We start from the raw sequence: 20,496 nt of genomic DNA, 5'->3' as shown, positions 1-20,496 counted from the left end.
TAAGACTGGATTAGGGATTTGGGGTAAGGCTGGAGTTTCATGATTTATGAAAGTGCTGAGGGGAAAGCCTTCTTAACTCATGAGCTCTCTGAAATTAAGAAATGGAAAGAAATATTGAAACTCTCACAATCACCTGCTTTCATTATTTATGGATCAAGAGACTTATGAGAGCCAAGTATACTCAGTAAAAGGCAAACAGTAAAAAAACAGGGTGATAAAGGAACCATTAGGATGTGGAAAGTAATCCATTCCTCAAAGGGGTTTTGACATGTACATTGTATAACAAACACTTCATAGCTATTCTTATATGTCATTTGAAGTTTGAGAAACACAGTTGAAAGTTTTGAAATTCACTCTTTTAAACATGTTGTCAGTATGTCAGTATATGGACTTTTGTGTTATGCATATTCTAAAATGTTATGGAACAATGCACTTAACTGTTGAAAATTTGCACAACCCCTGAATCCAGAAAATGCCATAATAACAGGTACAATATATAATAAGTATCATATAACGGCTGAAATGGAAAGTACTGTATAAGCTCCATACGTGCAAAGTTTCAATGGGGAGAAAAATCTCTAATGGGGTTGTTTTTTATTTCATTTTCTTCTGACTGGCATGTATGATTCATTTCCATTTTTTCTGGCTTATATTCAGTATTGGAAAAAATATAATAATCAGTATGAAACAATCTTCAGAACTGAAGCATAATTCTTGCTTATAGGAGACAAGAGAGTATAGGAATCAATAAAAGCATAACTCAGGAAAATGAGATATTGGTTTCTTTTGACGATAAATGAAATGGTATCACAGATGAGATCTTTAATTCAGTTAGGAGAGCATTTAAGTACTGGGAGCATGACAGCTAAATCACTGTAGTTTTAAAAAATGATACAGAAATACTCATTAGGCACAACTGTTATTAACCTAGAGTACATGAGCAAATGACATTTCTAATGTTTATATCAAGTGAAAATTTGCAATAATCAACTTATAACCTCCATAAAGAAGAAAAGCATATACTGTAGTGACAGACATTCTGAATGGCCTTTCAAATACCTTGATACGTCAATATATTTTGGGAATCACTTTTGTAGGGAAAACAATCATTCTGCTTTTACAAAATGTATTTATAAACCCTTATGTTTTGGCCATTGTTGGGTTAATAAATTACCCCCCACCACCAACTGGACGCGAAAACACAAATCGGTCTTTTCAGACTGCATGCAGTGCTTTGTGTCTAGCGATAAATGAATTGTTTTTGCTGCTGCAGTTAGATATGTCACATCAGGTGTGAGACAGCTGTGTGATGTGATAAAACAAAAATGTCTACATTATTAAGTTTCAGAACAGCTTAATCCTGTTTCCAATGGATTGACTTTGAAACTACAAATTGTTGGAGAGGCTTCTTTGCCTTTCTGGATGTAACAATACAGTGCATTACACAACAAAAAAAAGAAGACATTTTCATTAGGAGCTATGCTACATAGAAGGAAGTGTCCCACATCGTGAAAGCAATGGAGATGTTGCTTGAATTAGTCCTGCATCAGACACCTTCTTAAGGGCTGTGCCAGCTGTTCTAGCATAAAAAAAGTGTTAAATCTGCCACTGCAAATGCTCACATGTAAATGAGGAATGACAAAGTGCTGTTTGTCAAAGCGGTGAGTAGCAAGACACATACGGTTATTGAACTGAGCGGCATCACTCATTCCATTAAAAAGTGTCTCAGGCTGCTTCTCCTTTCTACCTGCTCCTCATCTGACAGATGCTATTTGTCTTTCACAATGCAGACATACAGTACTACTGGTATGGAAGAGTTAAGTGTTTCAACAGCTATTCTACTTTTATAGATTGCTCCTTTAATAAGACTTAAGAAAGTAACTAAGAACCACACTGTCACACATTTTAATCACTAATTTTTGAAAGTATTTATCCTTCAGCTTTTACAGCAATTAAAACATACTGTGTGACTCAGATATGGTCTAAAATGGCAGTATTTAATTATAAGAAGAGCTTTGACAGGATGATTAATTTACAATACAATATGGAATATGTTTAAACATGTTTTCTTTCTTTTTGATCTTCTAACAGTATGCATTGGTTATTTGTTAAGTTTATTGCCCATAAGTGCAACTGTTAAACAGGAATCCAAATGCAGTTTCTGATTTTGTCCAACATATGCTACCATGATGAGTAATTGCCTCAAAAACTCTGGACAGTATAATTAGCATCTTTTTCCAAGTGCTTAACAGGCATAAACCATTGTTGTTTAAATGTCTGTACAGGTTTAAAGATTTATTTAATTATTTTTGTATCACATTGCACTGTACAACTAAAAAGTGTCAAGCCTAAAATGAATAGGGCTTGATGTTATGTATGCTTGTTGTCAAGTACAGACCATTAATGGCTGTCATGGTGCAGGTCAAATTATGAAAATCAGGTGAGTTAATTGGGCACCTAGAGTACAGTAATTACTATAACATTTACAAATGAGATAATACGATGTTGTCAATTCCAACAAAATTTAAACACATAGAAATACAGGCAAAACAATAAAAGGAAATGTAGTTTGGTAATAAATAATTAAGAATTTTCCATAACCCAGGAAAGTATGGTATCAGAAGACTAATTAAGTATTTCAAACAGGCATCTAAGAAAGCTAAGAGGGCATTTGCCCATCAAACAAGTTAGAAATGCAGCAGAAATGTCCCTGAACAAATACAAGGTTTAAAGCTCAAGGGAAAATGACTAGATATTTTTTACAATAAAAATCTAATTACGTTTCCTGCGCAGGTGTATTCTAAAGTGTTTTGCTGAACCATGTGTTTGCTTTGGGAGACTGAAAGATATTGTTAATTAAAATCACCAAAAGAGTAAACACTATTTTCCCTTGCTATTTCCTCTTGTTCAAAGGCAGCACAAAAGCAATGTCAATAATTTAAAGATGTTTCCATCCTGACCTTTCAGAATGAGCTGGAGATGAGGGACACCACCGGTTTATTGAGGATGTTTAATTTTCAAATGCATTTCAGGAACTAAACATTTAGGTAGCTTCAAGTTGGTCCCTCCACTCCCATGAAATTAAAGAGTTGTAAAATGCAACTATTGGTTAACACTTCCTCGCTATCTTAGCAGCAGGTTTTCCTCAAAATATGTGCAATCCTTGAGATATTCTATTATACTCCTCCCATTAGTGTCAAAATGATTTTTCTTTGAGCCTGAATTGACAAAATCACTGCCCAATTAGGAATTCCTACAGTGGTGGCACAAAACAGACAGAGATCTGCCAGGTCTCTCTTAGATTTCAAGCATACACCAACTTACTGTATGTGACTTCTTGGGGACCAATAGTCTTGATATCAGGGCGAGATGTGTATTTGCTCCTCCAGTTAGTGCTAACTCTCCTGTTAAGCGCAGTAGAGCTTGCAGGGTGTCTCACTTTGAATTTCTCTGGAGATGAGTATTGAAGAAGAAAGCGTGTGATCATGTTTTTTTTAGGTGCCAGAGTTGCCGTAAACTCTTTAAAAAAAAAAAAGGATATTCCAGATTGTGTGGGTATATAGTGAAAAACTAAGAGGGCAATTGAAAACATATGTATATTTCCACAAACTCAGCAAATTAGATCTGCTTTAATCTAGCCTTAAAGGGATATTTCAATTTTCTTTCTGTTCCATCTGGTCTCTTAATTTCTTCATTGAGTTAGATAAATTAGGCAAGATAACTTTTCCAGTATGCACTTAAATATTCAGAAAAAATACTGGTTAATATGCTTTATTTCAAGCCATGAATATGTTAAGGTCACTGCTTCACATTAATAAAAATATTCTCTCCCAATCACTCCCATCAGAAACACTGATCAGCTCTTCTTTCAGGCTGAACACTCTCAGGAAAAGTAAATCAGCTAAATGGAATACCTTGCATTGTGATTACACAACTGCATCCATCCTGGCAAATGTGCAATATTTTCAATTTAAATAAAAATGTAAAACCCTTTACTACTGCCCTAGTAATTGTCCCAGTATTCATGGAGAAATGTGCTCATTTTAAATTATTTCTATAAATAGTTCTCATTTAGATTCAAGTATATTTTAAGATCATTAATTACAATAAACATACTGTATGTACATACTAATCCTAAAGTGGAACACATATACTGATGTACAATACTGTATATCAGTTTTCGAGGTCTCTTTAAAGCACCAATACGTGAAAACGTGGGAGAAGTTGTAAAACTGGTACAATTAAGCCAATAATTAAGTTAGGAGCCAACAAAGAGTATAGCGAGACAGCTGGAATGGAAACCTTCAGATAAACCAGCACCAAGATTAGGATTGGTCTAGTCCTGCTCTAAGGACATCTGTATTTAATCTCAATAATACAAATTCACTCCTAGCCAAGTCAGTATGCCAGCTTTGCGTACTAAGAGCTGCATCACCATACAGTGTAGGTTCTAAAATCAGAAGCTATTTAAAGTAAAATGCTTTTAGAGTCAATACTCCAGACATTGGTGGCTCACATCTAGGCTGTCTGAGCTGATTGTAAGTGATGCATAATTGCTTGGGGTAGGACAGACTTCAGTCAGAAAAGTGTCTTCAGCCTCTAAACAGCAACACCTGCAAGCTTGAAACCTAAGCAGCATGACTTCTCCAGAGAATAGTACCTCAGTTACAAGGAACTGTGGTCTGTAACCTGAAAGGGTGCAAGATCTTCATTCCTATCCAATGTGCAGATACAAGAGGTGTAATAGTAGATAATTTGAATTGTGAAAACAAGTAACAAAAAAGACTATTTTCAAAGTACAAAACAACTGGATTACTAAATTGGGAGCTAGGTGATCTCAGCTTAGGAAGATCTAGGACTAGAAAGCAATAATGAGCCCTAGTAATTACTAGGCATCTCTGAGCTTGCAGTGATAATCAGCTCATGGAGGTTTTGGAGCGGTATACCAAGATAAAAGTATAAAATCTTAGATTTTGAGAAATAAAGCCAAAGATTCCATAGAAGTCCCTGCAAGAGTGTTGCAGGTAAAGAAATAAACTTAAGATATTATACTGTATGTTTCATCAGTTCACAGTGACTGGGAATTCCACATGCTCTCAATCAAAGTGAGCTCAATGCAGCCCTTTATTTTCAAGTGCATGTACTCACCTAGCACTGTCAGGAAGGCCTTGGCAGTCTTGACAGGCATCGTGAAGAGGGAGCAGGTGTACTGTCCTTCGTCTGACAGGGTCACATCGCTGATGCTGATGCTCAGCTCGTGCCACGAAGCTCGAACCAGTTCGATCCGGTTGTCCCTCAGGGCTGCAAAATAAATTTAAAAGAGTAAATGATCTTTAACAACCCCATTACAAGGACGGTCACCTCACACTTGCACCATTTATGCAAATTCCTCAAGACATCAAAGATTCATGAGAATTCTTTAATACTTAAATTACCTTGGGAACAGTCTTTTTTTATTGTGTGGCATCAGTGTTAATACAGACCCAGAAATTAATTTTAAACTTTTTTTTCTGATTGTATAACCCAGAGAAAAAAAGAGAGGTATTTGACTTTTTAAATGCTCTTCTGAACGAAAATTAATAAGAGTATTAAAATCAATCATTAAGAAAAAGGGTATATGAGTATTATAATGATATATCATCCAGAGGCAAAAGAAATATGGATTTACCGAGATTATAGCTTTCAGTGATTTAGTGTATTTTTAGCCCTTGGTATCTGAATCAATTAAGGTGTCTTTTGCGAGAAAGAAAAAAAAACAGTTTTTGAAGCATAACTGCAAAATTGTTTGTTTCTGGAGAATCCATTCTTAATAATAAACAGTGACAGAACTGGTTGTTACAATCTAAAAAAAAAATACAACTGAAAACTAAATATGGTAAATATGGTGCTGTACAAAATAAAATTTAAAAAAATAGGTTTCAGAAGTACAGTCCAAACAGTGAATTTTGTTAGCTTGAAATGACTATGAGTTGATTCTACTTTACTAATCTGTATGCAAAACCTTGTGTTTAAAAGATTAATGAAAGATGTTTTCCAAAGTAGTGCCATCAGCAATGGGCCCCTTTGGTTCATGAGTTCAGAACTTACTAATTTGAGAGTGGATTTTCATGACCAAGCTGTGAACAGAATTCTCAGAGAAGCTGTACAACCACTATTTGAGTGCCACATGGTATGGATGGGTTGACTCGGCCCAAACATCCTTGGCTTGCTGCCAATGGTTTAATGGGTGCCTGTGAGCAAACCTGCACCATCATGTAAAGCATTTCTGAGGAAAGTCCTTATCCCTCCTTGTACCAGTAACATAAGTTGATTGAAAACTCAAGACTGCAAATCAGGAGTTTTAGAAAGAAAAAAAATATTTGGTAAAATAAAACAATATATATTATTATTCTGTATTTTATTCTGAAGAATGATAAAGATATGAAGCACTTCTTTATATTAGATGGGGGGTGTCTGGAACAAGGAGCCAAGCCAGGTTGTTGAAACTGATTCCCAAGATTCTTTCAAGCAATGGCAGGATAAACTCCTTGAATACTGTAAATAAGCTAGAAGCAAACAAATGCACAAGGCAGGCTGAAACGCCTCCTATCATGTAATATTTCTTCTAATATTCTAAAACTAGAGGTTCTGCATACTTTGTCCACTAATTACAAAATACATTTAAGACATATCCAATCTGAGCACTAGGCAGACTCACTGCATCTTGAATTAAATATTAATTTCTTTATTTTATTCTGTAGGATTAAAAAACTGAGCTATGAATTAACTGTGTATCTTTTCTGTAAAATTTTCATCCCTTGGTATGTGGAAGTATACTGACATTTAGATACAAAGGATTATATATTCTTTCACTTATCCACGACTAACTCTAGCTGATGATTTCTGGACAATGCAAGTTTACAAACTTATTAACCACAGACTGACCTTGCATAGTCTTTCTTCGCAATACTGAGCCAATAACGTGTGACTTAAAACTAAAGATTTACAGGCAGTATAACACTCTCGCTGAAGTAATGTGTTTAAAGTTTGCAGCTAATTTATGCTTTCAAACACCTTCAAAAATGGGGTCAACCTGCTGCAGCTGAAAGGAAAAAAAACAATGTGAGCCCTACAGAAAGGTCATGGAAGTTTCTCAAGTGTCTCAAAGGAGATATGGAGTGCTTAAAATACACGATCATCTGCTGGAAGAATAATAATATTAAAAAGAGTCCAGACTCTTAATTATATAAATTACACTTCCAAACTAAAGCTCTCCTCCCTAAAGGATTTGGCAGTGGTCCCCCAGGATAGACACTACTTTTAAATAATTGGACTTAATGAGTTCCATTATACAGGGCAATCCTAGTTAACATGTTAATGAAAATTGGCTAAAGTAAAGACACCACATTTTTCACCCCTGTATGCATTTGTACTCGTCAGTGTTTTAGGAGCCATGAACCCATGAAAATAAGGATTGCAAAATTGGCCTATTAATAATGGAGGATGACCAAAGAGGGAATGAGGAGATAACATTAATAAAAATGGATAAAAGTCTCTAGAGTTGCCAGCATTAATGAATGGGTCATACATTATTCCAAAACCCCACCTCATTGTTTTCAATTGTTTAAGTTGTTAGAATCCATTTAAAATTAGTAAAGCAATTCAGTAAAATGTCAATCATTTTTCAGCTTAGTTGACTTTTTAAGCACAACAAAGATACATGATCAAGGTAGAATATAAATCTATGGTCACAATCACCAAAAGTTTTTCTGCATGAGACTTTTTCAGAATGCCTGCCATATTTATTTACTTTGATTTATATAATTTTGGGCACCCAGAGAAGTTTGGAGGGCTTTCAATATACACTTCCAAAATAATAAATTTGTACTGATTTGCCAACCTTCATGTACTTTATACTGAATAAATACATCTACACAGGAGAGATAACCTGTATGTGGATACAATGTACATGATTAAAGTTGATTTCTTTAAAACACAGCAAAATTATTTTATTAATTTAGATCAATAACAACACAGCTTTTAAAACATTCTTCAGTAAATTGAAGCATGGCTTTTAAAAGTCGTTTCTCACAAAATCTGATAATGTGCAAAGAAACCATACAGAACTTTGGTTAGCCTCAATTGAAAATAGCATATATATTATCCGAAGGTTTGAGAATGCTTAAGACAAGAGAGATGGGTTCAATGAAAATTAATGATGTGCATAAATACAAACACACAAACACACACACTGTGAAGGTGTCATCAAAGGAATGTACCAAGAGAATGTCTGATTGGGAAGTAAAAAAAAACTGAAAAGATAAGTCACACCTAAAAGATACTATCTATCCTATTGAGCCAAGATAAATGAAGGCTATTAATCACATCACTAGCAAAGGATCATTTAAACACACATGTGGCAATAGTCAAATGGACACAAGAACAATGATAAAATTAAAGTAGGTAATAATGGACCGATCAATCTCAACAACTCACAAGTTTATAAAAGGATTAAAAGGTTGTAGTGTAAAATCAGAAGATTGCTTTATTAGATTCACACTTAATTGTAGTAGTCAGACAGGTGCAAAGCAGTGAATGCAGGTTCCAACAATATACATCATAAATTGAATGCAGGTAGGTACAGTAGATAGATAATACTTTATTGATCCCTTATGGAAATTGATGAAAGGTACTGTAGCACTGATCTTGAAGAAGCAGTGTTTGAAAGAATTTATAGAGTTTATTGACTTATTGGTATTCTCTTGTGGACAATATAGAGGAGCCAATTCCAAAATTAGTTACTGTGCCATTTGGATAAACACTTTAAACAAGAATGACTAGGAAGGTATACAGTACATCAATAAGAAACCAGTAGCCAGTCACATCAAATGACTCAAATTCCCACCTCTTTGTAGCCTTTTTGTGCTGCTATGCACAAGAAAGATCAAGAGCATGCTTCGGGTACAGTATCAGACTTCTAAGAGAAATGTTTTCCTAAAATGTAGGACAAACACATGGCAACCAGCTTTCCAGAAGTGCTTTTGAATCTTACCATATGAAAGATTTGATATGAAAGTCATATTGGTGAAAGATCACAACTAATTCAATTAGGACTAAGAATCCAATATACTGTATACAGTATAGAAATCAGTGTCAGTGGCATTAGGTTTAGAAGAAATAAAGCAATGAACTTGAACTTGAACTTGAACTTTATTGCCATATGTAACCGGTACTGGTACAATGGAATTCTTACTTACAGAAAGTCTCTCGATTGTAAAACAAGTGTAAAAAACAAAACAAAGTGCAAACAGTGCATTAAGACAATGTACAAACAAACAATATACAATGTGCAAGTAAAAATGTTTGAATGTAAACAATACAGACGTGTAAACAATGACTGGAGATGTGCAATAGATAATAAATCATAAAGAGGTAGATGGTGATGGTGTAGGTGTGGTCCGAGGGGGATGGCTAAATGTGTTTGCCAGTCTCACTGCTTGTGGATAGAAGCTATTGAAGAATCTAGTGGTAAGTGTCCGTATGCTCTTATATCTCTTGTCTGAGGACAGTGGGGTGAAGAGCTCATGCCCGGGGTGGTGACTGTCCTCTGTGATGGCCAGAATTCTACCACGGCAGAGGTCCTCATAGAGGTGTTTAATCTCGGTGAGAATGCAGCCGATGATCTTCTGGGCCATATTGACCATTCTCTGCTCTTTCTCGAGAAGAGGTGTTGCCATACCACACGGTGATCCCGTTGGTGAGGACGCTCTTGATGGTGCAGCGGTAGAAGTTCACCAACACATGTATTGGCATCCCCCATCGCTTGAGGCACCTCAAGAAATAAAGGCGCTGCTGAGCCTTCTTCATGATAGAGTCAGTGTTCACAGTCCAGGTTAGATCTTTAGAGATGTGAATTCCCAAAAACCTAAAGCTGGTGACTGTTTCCACTTCCGTTCCATCAATACTGAGTGGGCTGTGAGTGTATGGCCTGTGTCTCCGAAAGTCCACTATTAGCTCTTTCGTTTTCTTTATGTTCAAGTCCAGGTTATTGCTATGACACCACCTAAGCAGCTGTACAACTTCATCCCTGTAAGTGGACTCGTCATCATCACTGATCAGTCCTATTATAGTGGTGTCATCTGCAAACTTAATGATGTGTTTGTTGCTGTGTCTTGCTGTGCAGTCGTGAGTAAATAGGGAGTACAACCTTGGACTCAGACAGCAGCCTTGTGGGGTTCCAGTGCTCAGGGTGAGTGGTGTTGATGTTTTATTGCCTATCTGCACCACCTTTGGTCTCTCGATAAGAAAGTCCAGCAGCCAGTTGCAGACAGAGTTGCACAGAACTAATCCTCTGAGCTTTGTCACCAGTTGACTGGGTATGATGGAATTGAATGCTGAACTGTAGTCCACAAACAGCATTCTCACATACGAGTTGACTTAGTGTCCAGGTGTTCCAAGGCTGTATGCAGAGCCAGGGAGACAGCATCATCCACTGATCTGTTGTTCTGGTAGGCGAACTGCAAGGAGTCCAGGGACTCTGTGATGGAGAAGTTGATGTGTGACAACACCAGCTTCTCCAGGCATTTCATCACCACAGATGTTAATGCTACTGGGCGGTAATCATTCAGGCATGTCACTTTTGTCTTTTTGGGGGTTGGAACAATAGTGTTTTTTTAAAGCAGGTGGGGACCATGGACTGTGACAGGGAGGAGTTAAAGATCTCCTTGTTTCAATGGATTTAATTAAATTATTAATTTGTTTGTTTAAATGTATACTTCATTTGCATTTTTTGTTCCTCACAAGAAATGCAGTTTCTTTTTAGTTTGTCCTTCTTGACAGATTTCCTCCTGGCATCTCTCTTTCACTTGTGTCTCCAGAGATATCATGAGACTAAACACTGACAAGATGAAGCTCTGAGATTCAGAAGATAAGCCCAGAAAAAATGATGCTACACATCTTAAGGAAAGAAACCATAGAAAGCAATTACAGCTTTCCACTGTGTTATATAACACCAAAACTGAAAAGACAAAAATCAAATTGAATTCAAAAGACATCTTAATATTGAAGTATTAAGGTACATTGGGAAAGATTAGGTGTATTACACCAAATTAAGATACCATATTAAGATGTAGGCTGGTAATTCACACAAGTGGCAGACATAATTAAAGTAAACATGTAATGGTAATTTTGTGCTAAATACTGAGAATCTAGAGAGAACATCTCTACAATGTCTTCTACGTTTCTAAACACAGAAAAGACATAATTAAGACTGAGGTATAGCTGAACAAAAATATTTATCTTGCTCAATTAATTAATGTATTAACTTTGTTGTAAGCATAGGTAACAAGATATATGACTGCAACCATCTACTGTATGTTAACTGTATTTAAATCAAACCTCCTCTTCATAACTAATCTAAATGGAAAAATACAAGGAAATTAACATACAAATAACATATTGCAACACAGTTGTGTTTAGATGATAAAATCGATACCTAACTCTCTAATAATATAATATATTATACATACTGTATATAATATAATAGTATACTGTACAGTAATATACTGTAACCTTAACTAGAACAAATAGACTGAAAATAGGCGTATTGATATATAGAGTAGCATGATGACTAAACATGTTGCTGATATTGATGTTATGTTACTGTAATGTGCATAGCATTTAAGCATGTATAACATCATTCATCTCTTTGTATAAATTTAAGCCAAAATTAAAATATTATTTTACAGGGAGTGCACCCAAACAGTTTCTGCTGCAGGCAACATCTGTCTCTGTTAAGTCATGAAGAGGTGAAATGATATTGAATGTTCAGAATGGTTTGGATATTGAAAGTCTTAGACTCAGACATTAGAAAGACTTACATGAACTCTGGTCATGTTCAATAATTTCAGCAGGGCTATGTAATAAGACAATTACTTTTCTAAATGTAATAAGCAATTTATATTTAAGCAACACTAGATAAAAAAATCAGAAACGATAGAATTTCATTTGACTAAGCTGGGAACTATACTTACTATAAGTAACTCCAGGTATATACAGTATATTTTTTGAACTATGATGGTGCATCCTAAGGTTGCCTCTACTTCTCACAAAAACATTTTTTTGTACACTATTCCTCTTTAGCCTTAACAGTGTTCCTATTTAATGCCAAGTACTGATGGAGAGACTCTGACAGGGAACCAGAATCCTGACTGCACTGGTATGGACTTGGTGGTGGTAAAACATACTATGGAGTGAGAGGATCAAGGCCACACAGACTCTAAGGGCTTTTGGATATCAAAGTTCATATCAGCATCTTTACAATCAAAGAGACAGTGAGACAGCCTAGCTTCCTATTGCCTGTACAGTATGTCCCCAAAGCACAAGAGAAAAAAAATAACAGCTTTTGTTTTTGAAGACTACATAATTCCCAAGTTGTTGTGAAGATGACATACTGCAAATCTGTTTTCTTATTGCTGTATAAGCTCTCAGCTGAACAGATTTGCAGCAACGTTATCAGTCTGTGTAATTCAGGGATGCCCTTCTAGTTTTACACAAATATAATTTTGTTATATTTTTCCAACTAAATCCTATACACTGTATCAGGCAAGCATATCATGAGAACCTCTATTCCAAGCTTGACCTTATGGCAGTGTGCCATTATTAAATATCACACCCCCGAAATTTAAAAAGTAGTACTACTGTAGATACATACTGTACATTGGTTTAAATGATCCTGTAAAGTGACATAAATTATTCATTCTCCAGTTATCATTAAAGATCTAGCAACGCTAAGTATCTTTACTTAGCAACGCATTTTTAACTGCAGTTAGTTTACATGAATGCTCTTATTGTACTTGTACTTGTAATCTTCAGGTATCCCTATCTAAATGTGACACACTATGGACAAACAGAGTGGAAGAAAGAACAATGGAATGGATGGACCACTTTATAACATTATTATGAAACTAATTTCATGTGAAGGAACAATCCAGGACCATACAGTTACTAGTTACTAGTCAGCTGAACATATTATCATATTTGCTGAGAAGGCCTGTTCAAATAAGATAAATAAATGAAACAGAAAAGAATGTAACATTAATCCTTTTCAGGAAACTGCTGTTAATTTACAATCTCAGCATTGTTGGTGATACAACCAAAATAGAAAGACAATGATATAATAACATTAAACATGACATTTTAGTTCCTGTTAAACTGACTTATTTGTTGTCTTCCAATGAATGGGTGACTAATCAAGGCTCACACAACTATGCTCAGCTCTTGTCCCGACATGATTGTAGTATTTAACATAACTCATTGGATTGCAATCATTCTTTTCAACACATGTACAATGGTGGCTGTTCTCCTATCTTTACAAATCTGTCTCACAATAGAAACAACATGAGAATTACTTTCTAAGCAATAGAGCTTGTCAGAATAACTGAATATAATTTGGGTCAATCATGACATGGTGTTCAACTTAAATTGTGATAAAAGCTATTACTTCAATGGCAGTACAAAGGAAAATAATTGCAGCTGATTGTCTGTTAATATTTTGTAAACTGCTCCAAGTTGAGCTGGAATGTGCTTTTGAAAGCACAATAATGGGTGGCATTCACAAAGCTTTAAGAGGATAAACTTTATTCCCTGTATTAATCATTGCCTCAGTACACATCTACTGGTTTGATCAATGCTAAACTGGAATTTAGTAACTGTAAAAATCCAAAGGAGAAATATTTCTGCAGAAACCTTAACATCCTCTATAAATTATTTTAGAAAGGGCAGAATTGATCACCCTCAATTAAAATACAACCTGAAAAACTATCTTTTTTTCTGCACTGTTGTGTTAAGGATGATGATCAGTAAGGAACAAAATCTGCATTAATTTGTTTTGTCAGATTGTGTTGTGTACCTTGAGAGAAATCGTATTTTCATGTATTGGTAAAAAATAAAAAGCCCAAATGTGAGAACAAATCAAAGTGTAAAAATAGAATTTTCTCAAAAAGGAAAAGTTACCAAAACAAAGTCTTCATTGCAAGCCTCTCCTGTATTTAATATAACACTACACTATTTTCAGAAACTATGCACCTTTTATTTCAATTTATAAACTTGATCTATGGTTAGACATTCAGTTTTCCGAAGTCCAGTATCAATAAGAAAACCTTTATGTCCTTGCCTGCTTCCCAGAAGGACATTTTCCAAGATTATAAGAATTCAGTTTGTGTGGAAAATGTTCTGTCAGAACATCTCATTAAAACTCATTGATGACTGCAAAACTTGCTCCTTTATAAATCCTCTTAAATCAAGCGTTTTTCTTCTTGCTGCAGGTCCTCCTCCAAATAATGCAGATTAGACTGAATAGGAAAAAAGGAAAACTTAATTCCCAGCCCCTCTGCAAATATAGATCTGATGCTCAGTTACGTGTTACATTCTAATGTTTTCAAACACCCCTTGAGACTTTAATTTCCTTTTAAAATATTATATTCAAAAGAAAGCCTACAGATGAAAAGGTTGTAATAAGTTCAATAAAGGAAGATGTTAAATAAACTGCAACATTATAATTTTTGCATTGCACTAGAAGCTGTATGAACAAAGGGATGAATTGACCCAACTGATTTTTGATTCTTTGCCTTTCATCTGTTGTTCAAATGGAAAGTGTACTTGATTCTCAGATAAATGCATCTTTTCAGCTTTTACGTTAGAATACAAGGGATTATTGGAAAGCATATTTCCTTTCAGTGTACCTATCATAACACATGTCCAACACATGCCCAGCACATGCTTATCATAACAGGTGGGGGGTGTAATTGTTCAAGAACTGCTCATGGATTCTGTTCTCAACTTCTGCTGTTTTTATAGCAGGATTGGAGCTGACTTCCACAGGTAAATCTGGAAAATAAAACACCATCTGTAAGGAGCCAAATACCTCTTTTCTGCAATAAAGTAGAAAAAGGTAGAATAAGGTAATAGCTTATTGCCTTTGCTCCCTATTACTGTACGTACAGTATGTGCCCCTGTGTTTCATACAGTACTTCTCTTTCCTGTATTTCTCATTTTATTTTTAAGAATTTGCAGAGAATCAAAACCAACCCAGAGGAAATTGAAGGGATCCCAGTGGATAAGAATGTAAAGAATAAGTAAACCAATCTTTGCATATCCTTTCATGGCATTTTACTGGTTCTACAAGCAGAAAGTTCTACTCTACTCAAAAGTTCTACTTTCTTATCTCTCTTATCTTATAGAAAGCCAATAGAGGAGTGCAAGCTATTATATTATAATATATTATTCAGTTGATTGTCTATATGTCATGCACGGTCATTTTTGTTTCCCTGCCCTGTTTCTTTAGCATTATGCCTCAACTGGTTTTTGTTTGGGATGTCTAGCCAATAAAGCACCTGAGTTGCTCTAAACATCTAAACAGCAAAGAAAATAAGGCTACAATTAAAGTGACTACATGCAGCACCTAAGTGTATAACATCATCTAGTACATAAAGTCACACAGTATAAAAATAATTCATTAATTGGATTTACATACAGTAGGTTTTTTCATTCACAGCTGATTCACTACCCAACTGTGTGACATGTAGCAATCATGATGTGCCTTTATCACCACTGCATAGCACATCAGGTAGAATGCTATGAAATGCATTGTCATTTGAATTAGGGGGGAAATGTGGAAGGCAAGATTCTACATTTCCAGGGTTAGGTTTAGTCAGAACAGTGAAGTAAACTCATCAGGATTTCAGTTGAATCCCTCCTGAGAAGAACATCATCTGATACAACACAGTATCCTTAGGAATCATCATGGGGTTTTGTTTTTTCTTTTCTGAGTAACGGGGTGCAAGGGTGTGCAGGGGGTACAGAGGTGAATGAGGCATTGGAGAACAATATGTCAAAGGATTGCAAAGATATGGAAGGGCTTCTTGTAAGCACTAAATGCATGGGGGTACCAGGCACTGAAAAAGCAGGGTACACATGTGTTAGTGACACTCACAGAGGCAAGGTATTCGGAAGGACCTATACAGGGCACCGACATTCACATTAAAGAGCTATTAGATGGAAATGTAGGCACTGGTATTCATGGGTTGTGGAGCGTTAAGGGGAAGAAGCACAGAAGAACTGAAGTTGGATAGAGATTTGACGAAGGAAAGGAGGGAAGAGATTTGCGGTCAAATTCCACGTAGACTTTAAAATCCTCATGCTCACCTACAAGGCTTTACATGGCTTGGCACCTCAATACCTGTCTGAACTTTTATCGCCCTACTCCCCACCTCGCAACCTCCGCTCTTCAAATTCTGCCCTCCTTACTGTCCCCCAAGCCCGTCTACATTGTATGGGCGACAGGGCCTTCTCCTGCTATGCCCCCAAGCTCTGGAACTCCTTGCCCAAGGATATTAGAGAGTCACCTTCTCTAAACTCCTTCAAATCCAGACTCAAAACCCTCCTTTTCAGAAAAGCCTTTACTTAACTGCTTCCATTCTTCACCCCTCTGCTCTTCTTAATACCATCTTCCACGGTCTCCTCTATTGTTATTGTTGTATTGTTGTAATTATAATTGTGTCCTGTCTTGTGAAATTTTCTTATTTATTGTTGTAGTCTTCTTATTTATTGTTATTGTCATCCTGTAAAGCGCTTTGAGAAGCCACCTTTAAAGGCGCTATATAAAATAAAGTTTATTATGATTATTATTATTATTTGTGAAAGCGCTGGGTTCTGGAATGCATAGAAACACAGAGCAAAGAGCTACATATCAATGGCTTGACTCAAAGCAAGAAGGACAGATGTAAAACTTTGGTGAGATGTGCAGTCCAATAGCAGAAGTCTGCTGTACACTATCACTCTTTGCTTCTCCTTTTGTCAGTGCTTGTTTGAGTTTTCAACTTCTAAAAAGTAGGCAGAAATATGTGGAGAAGGCACTGAGCTTATGCAAGCAACAGCGAAAAGTAGAAGCAAGCTCAAAAATAACAAAAGATAAGATTCTTTGTTTTTTTTTAAAAGAGGGAATCTATCCAAACTAACAGCTCCACCCAAAATAATACAAGTAGAAAACAGAAAAGGGAAGGAATGGGGCAAGCACAATACCCGTCATTTACTGTCATTTAAAAGAATGTTGAAACTACAACTTTAAATCCCTCTCATTAGTAATAAAATATACAGGTGGGAATGGACCTCCACACATCATTAATAGTAGTACCTACAGTAGTAGTAGCTTAAACAAATAATTAAATGAAGCAGAGTCCTGTTGTGAGAAACTCTGCGGTAGCAGCTGTTAGCATACTCTGTACCAAGTAGTCTCTCTTACTCACAGTGGACGAAACTTCCGTGGAACCTAATTAAAAAGTTTAATATTTATATAGAGGATCTAGAGAGAATTGTAGAACCTACTTCAGATTTGCTGAATCTAAACCTTTGCTATAGACATTATACAGTTCTTGTCTGCTTGCTAAGACAATGAAGAAAATGATCTCTTGTTTAGTCATCTCACATTTTTTTTAAAAGACAGGCTTGTCAAACTAATGCAGGTATTCATTAGATGCATGTGCTTTAACTGGGAAAGCTTATGAATTTTCCAGTGTATGTCTATGAGCTATGAAGGTATACCCTTTAACTCAATAAATGTGTATATTTAAGCATAGAACAGAATACATTTATATATATGTGTGTGTGTGGGTGTGTTCATGATGGCATGGTGGCACAGTAATTAGCATTTCTGCCTTGCAGCACTGGAGCCCTGGATTGCTATCTGAGTGGAGCTATGTCCTTCCCATATTGGTATGGGTTTCCTTCTGTGCCTCTGATTTCCTCCCACAGTCCACAGACATACTAGTAATTTAATTTGCTTCTGGCAAAACTGCCCTGGTGTGAGTGTGTGTGTCTGTGTGTGCCTTAGGATGGACTAGTGTCCCATCCAGGGTGTACCCTACCTTGCGCTCATTGTTTGTTTTGGCTTCCCTGTGAGCCTGAACTGGTTAGAAAATGGATGGATATATGTTCAATGATCTGTAAAGTCTTTTAGATCTCCAAATTAAGCACACAAAGAAAAACACAACAATTACCAGGTGTGTTTTGTGAAACCATATTATCTTTAACCTGCCTGACCTTGGTGCTGAATCATAGACAACAAATATAAGGTGAAAAGGCAGTGAGGAAGATACTTGTTTCAATGAAAACTGCTAAAGCTAGGAAGAATTTAAAATGTTGGGCTGAAAACATTTCAAATGAATCAAAGTATTTAAAAAATAATAAAATGTCCCCAAAATAAAGTTAATTTGTTTATTTTATTTTCCTTTACAGGATGCTTGCGTTGGCATAGACCACAAAACATTCTGAAGCATGCCGTCACACAGCCCAATGTTCATCACACAAAACCTGATGCCATTTATTTCTCTGTGATTGAACAACCATCTAATTATCATGGATAATTACCCCATAAATTACAACATGATTGATAAATATGTGCAATGTTCAGAGCAGCTAATGGACACTTTAATTACCTTCTACTCTCATAATCACAGGAAGGCAGATTTTCCTTTCTTGTAATATTTCATAAAAATACATCAATAGTAACAGTGAAGCAAACAATTAACCCATAATGACAGGTTTGGAGGTAGAGATTTTGATATTTCTGTGTCACAAATATTAATTGATGTTGAAAGCAACATCTAAGTAAACAAATGTGTTTCAAGATGAAAAATAATTAAAACAAAGTTTTGAATTATTTCCAGAGGATGGGAAGTATGGAACAAGCATAGTCATGGAAAATATTAATTGTATTTAATTGAAAATATGTAGAAAATATCAGTTATTGCTGTTATACCAGTGTGCTGGTTTATTTGAGTGTTTGCTATTGTCCCCAGAAATATTAAGATGATAAATATTTAATTTAAAAAAAGTATTTTTTACTAATCAGGGAATTGAAACATTCATGAATCCAAGCACTAAGTATCTAAAAAACATTGTAAAAAGTTACCACTCCTGACTAATATTATAGTCATATATCTATCACTGACTAATATTATAGATAAAATACATCACATGCAATATAATAAATTGAATTTAAGCCCAAAACCCTTCTCTGGAAATGTTACATTAAACTAAACGCTTTTATATTACATATTATGACATATGACAACATGAGACAATTACTAATGATTAATATCAGTAATAACAAGAAACTCTTCCTTAAGAATGTTTTGCAAAAAAGTAACATTCAGCTATTGCATCATAAACAATAAATGTCTGTATTTGCTAAAATTGTGAATATCATTTTACTTTTAGGCTCAAAAACATTTAGTGATCAAGTGAGAAATTAAAAGTCCTGATTTTCCCATGCTCAGAAAATTAAAATGCATTCAGGGGAGATATACTGTAATGATGGACAATATTAAGAAGTTCAGAAATATCAACAAATATATCTGATAATTAAACAAATATGATTGTAATTAATCATTTTTAAATATAATGAAAAAATGTTTCAGTCATACATTACAATATGCAATGGATTCATTTATATTTTTTATAATACTCTTCATGATGATTTCCATTAAGCTAAGTATATTTTTTTCCAGGTATTTATTTTATATATTGCTGCCATAAGGGACATTAAGGCAAATTACGCCAATAATTGGGATGAACTGAGAGGATTGGTGCATAATATCCACTGCTTGGGGTTTTTTAATGATTAAGAACCCGATGAAAAAAAAGCCTTTTTTTTTTCATCAGCCTTTTTCAAAAGCCTTTTGTTCAACCTCCTGAACCTGGAGTTATATGATATTAATTTTTAGAATTTGTACCACAGCAAAGGGTGACGCATATAAATCTGCACTGTGACCTTGTCTGTAACAGTCTTATGTGCTGGCTTCAATTGCTCTGTATATTCCTTCTGATAGAAACCATCCCAAGGCCACCTCATATCACTAACTCTTACTGACGTTTGAGTAGCCTCTTGGGGACTGCATATTTTTAAAACCAGTTGTTGTAACAAAATACTGTTTCCCGTACTCCTGTGACACTCACCCACACCACAGGCCATGTTAGTAAGCAACATTCTCTTGCTGTCTTGGTGCTTCATTGATTTTCTTTCATGCACTGTGTCTGGGAGGAAAACAGTATCTCATCATAAGGCTGGTGTTTATAAATCCACAGTGATAGTAATGCTAGGAGATATTTTGGTCATTTGATGATTCATGACTTACGGCTACTGATGACAGTGTTGATATTAATAATCATAATAATCATAATAGCAACTTTTTGCTGTTTTATCACTGTTTGGTACAGAAGACATGGTACGGTATTTTGAAAAAGAGTTACTTAGTTCCTATCCAAAGATAAATCAACATTTCTGAGCAAGATACATCTGACATACTCTCACAGGTTTGCTGCTACTAAAAATATAGAATAAGTAAGAAAATTAAATTTTCATTGTTTTCAATTACTTTTTTGTACATGAATCCAATCTGCCAATTACTTTCCATTTCCATTCACTACCTTGGCTACACATACTGTAGATCTTTGCTTTCC

The 20,496-nt window shown here is 35.4% G+C and overlaps 1 protein-coding gene across 5 annotated transcripts in view; it reads right to left on the bottom strand.

Moving 5' to 3' along the window:
* The window catches only part of LOC102695255 (cell adhesion molecule 2), a 698,483-nt gene that overhangs the window by 89,680 nt on the left and 588,307 nt on the right, over positions 1-20,496 (bottom strand). For all 5 annotated transcript variants that reach the window (XM_015342014.2, XM_015342016.2, XM_015342017.2 and 2 more), the window contains exon 4: positions 5,149-5,301. In XM_015342014.2, the coding sequence (XP_015197500.1) occupies positions 5,149-5,301 (153 nt within the window). The remainder of the gene's footprint in view (positions 1-5,148; positions 5,302-20,496) is intronic.

Source organism: Lepisosteus oculatus, chromosome 5, assembly GCF_040954835.1.
Source record: "Lepisosteus oculatus isolate fLepOcu1 chromosome 5, fLepOcu1.hap2, whole genome shotgun sequence".
Lineage (NCBI taxonomy): Eukaryota > Metazoa > Chordata > Actinopteri > Semionotiformes > Lepisosteidae > Lepisosteus > Lepisosteus oculatus.
Note: the sequence above shows the minus strand (reverse complement) of the source record. Positions and strands in the feature narration are given on the sequence as shown.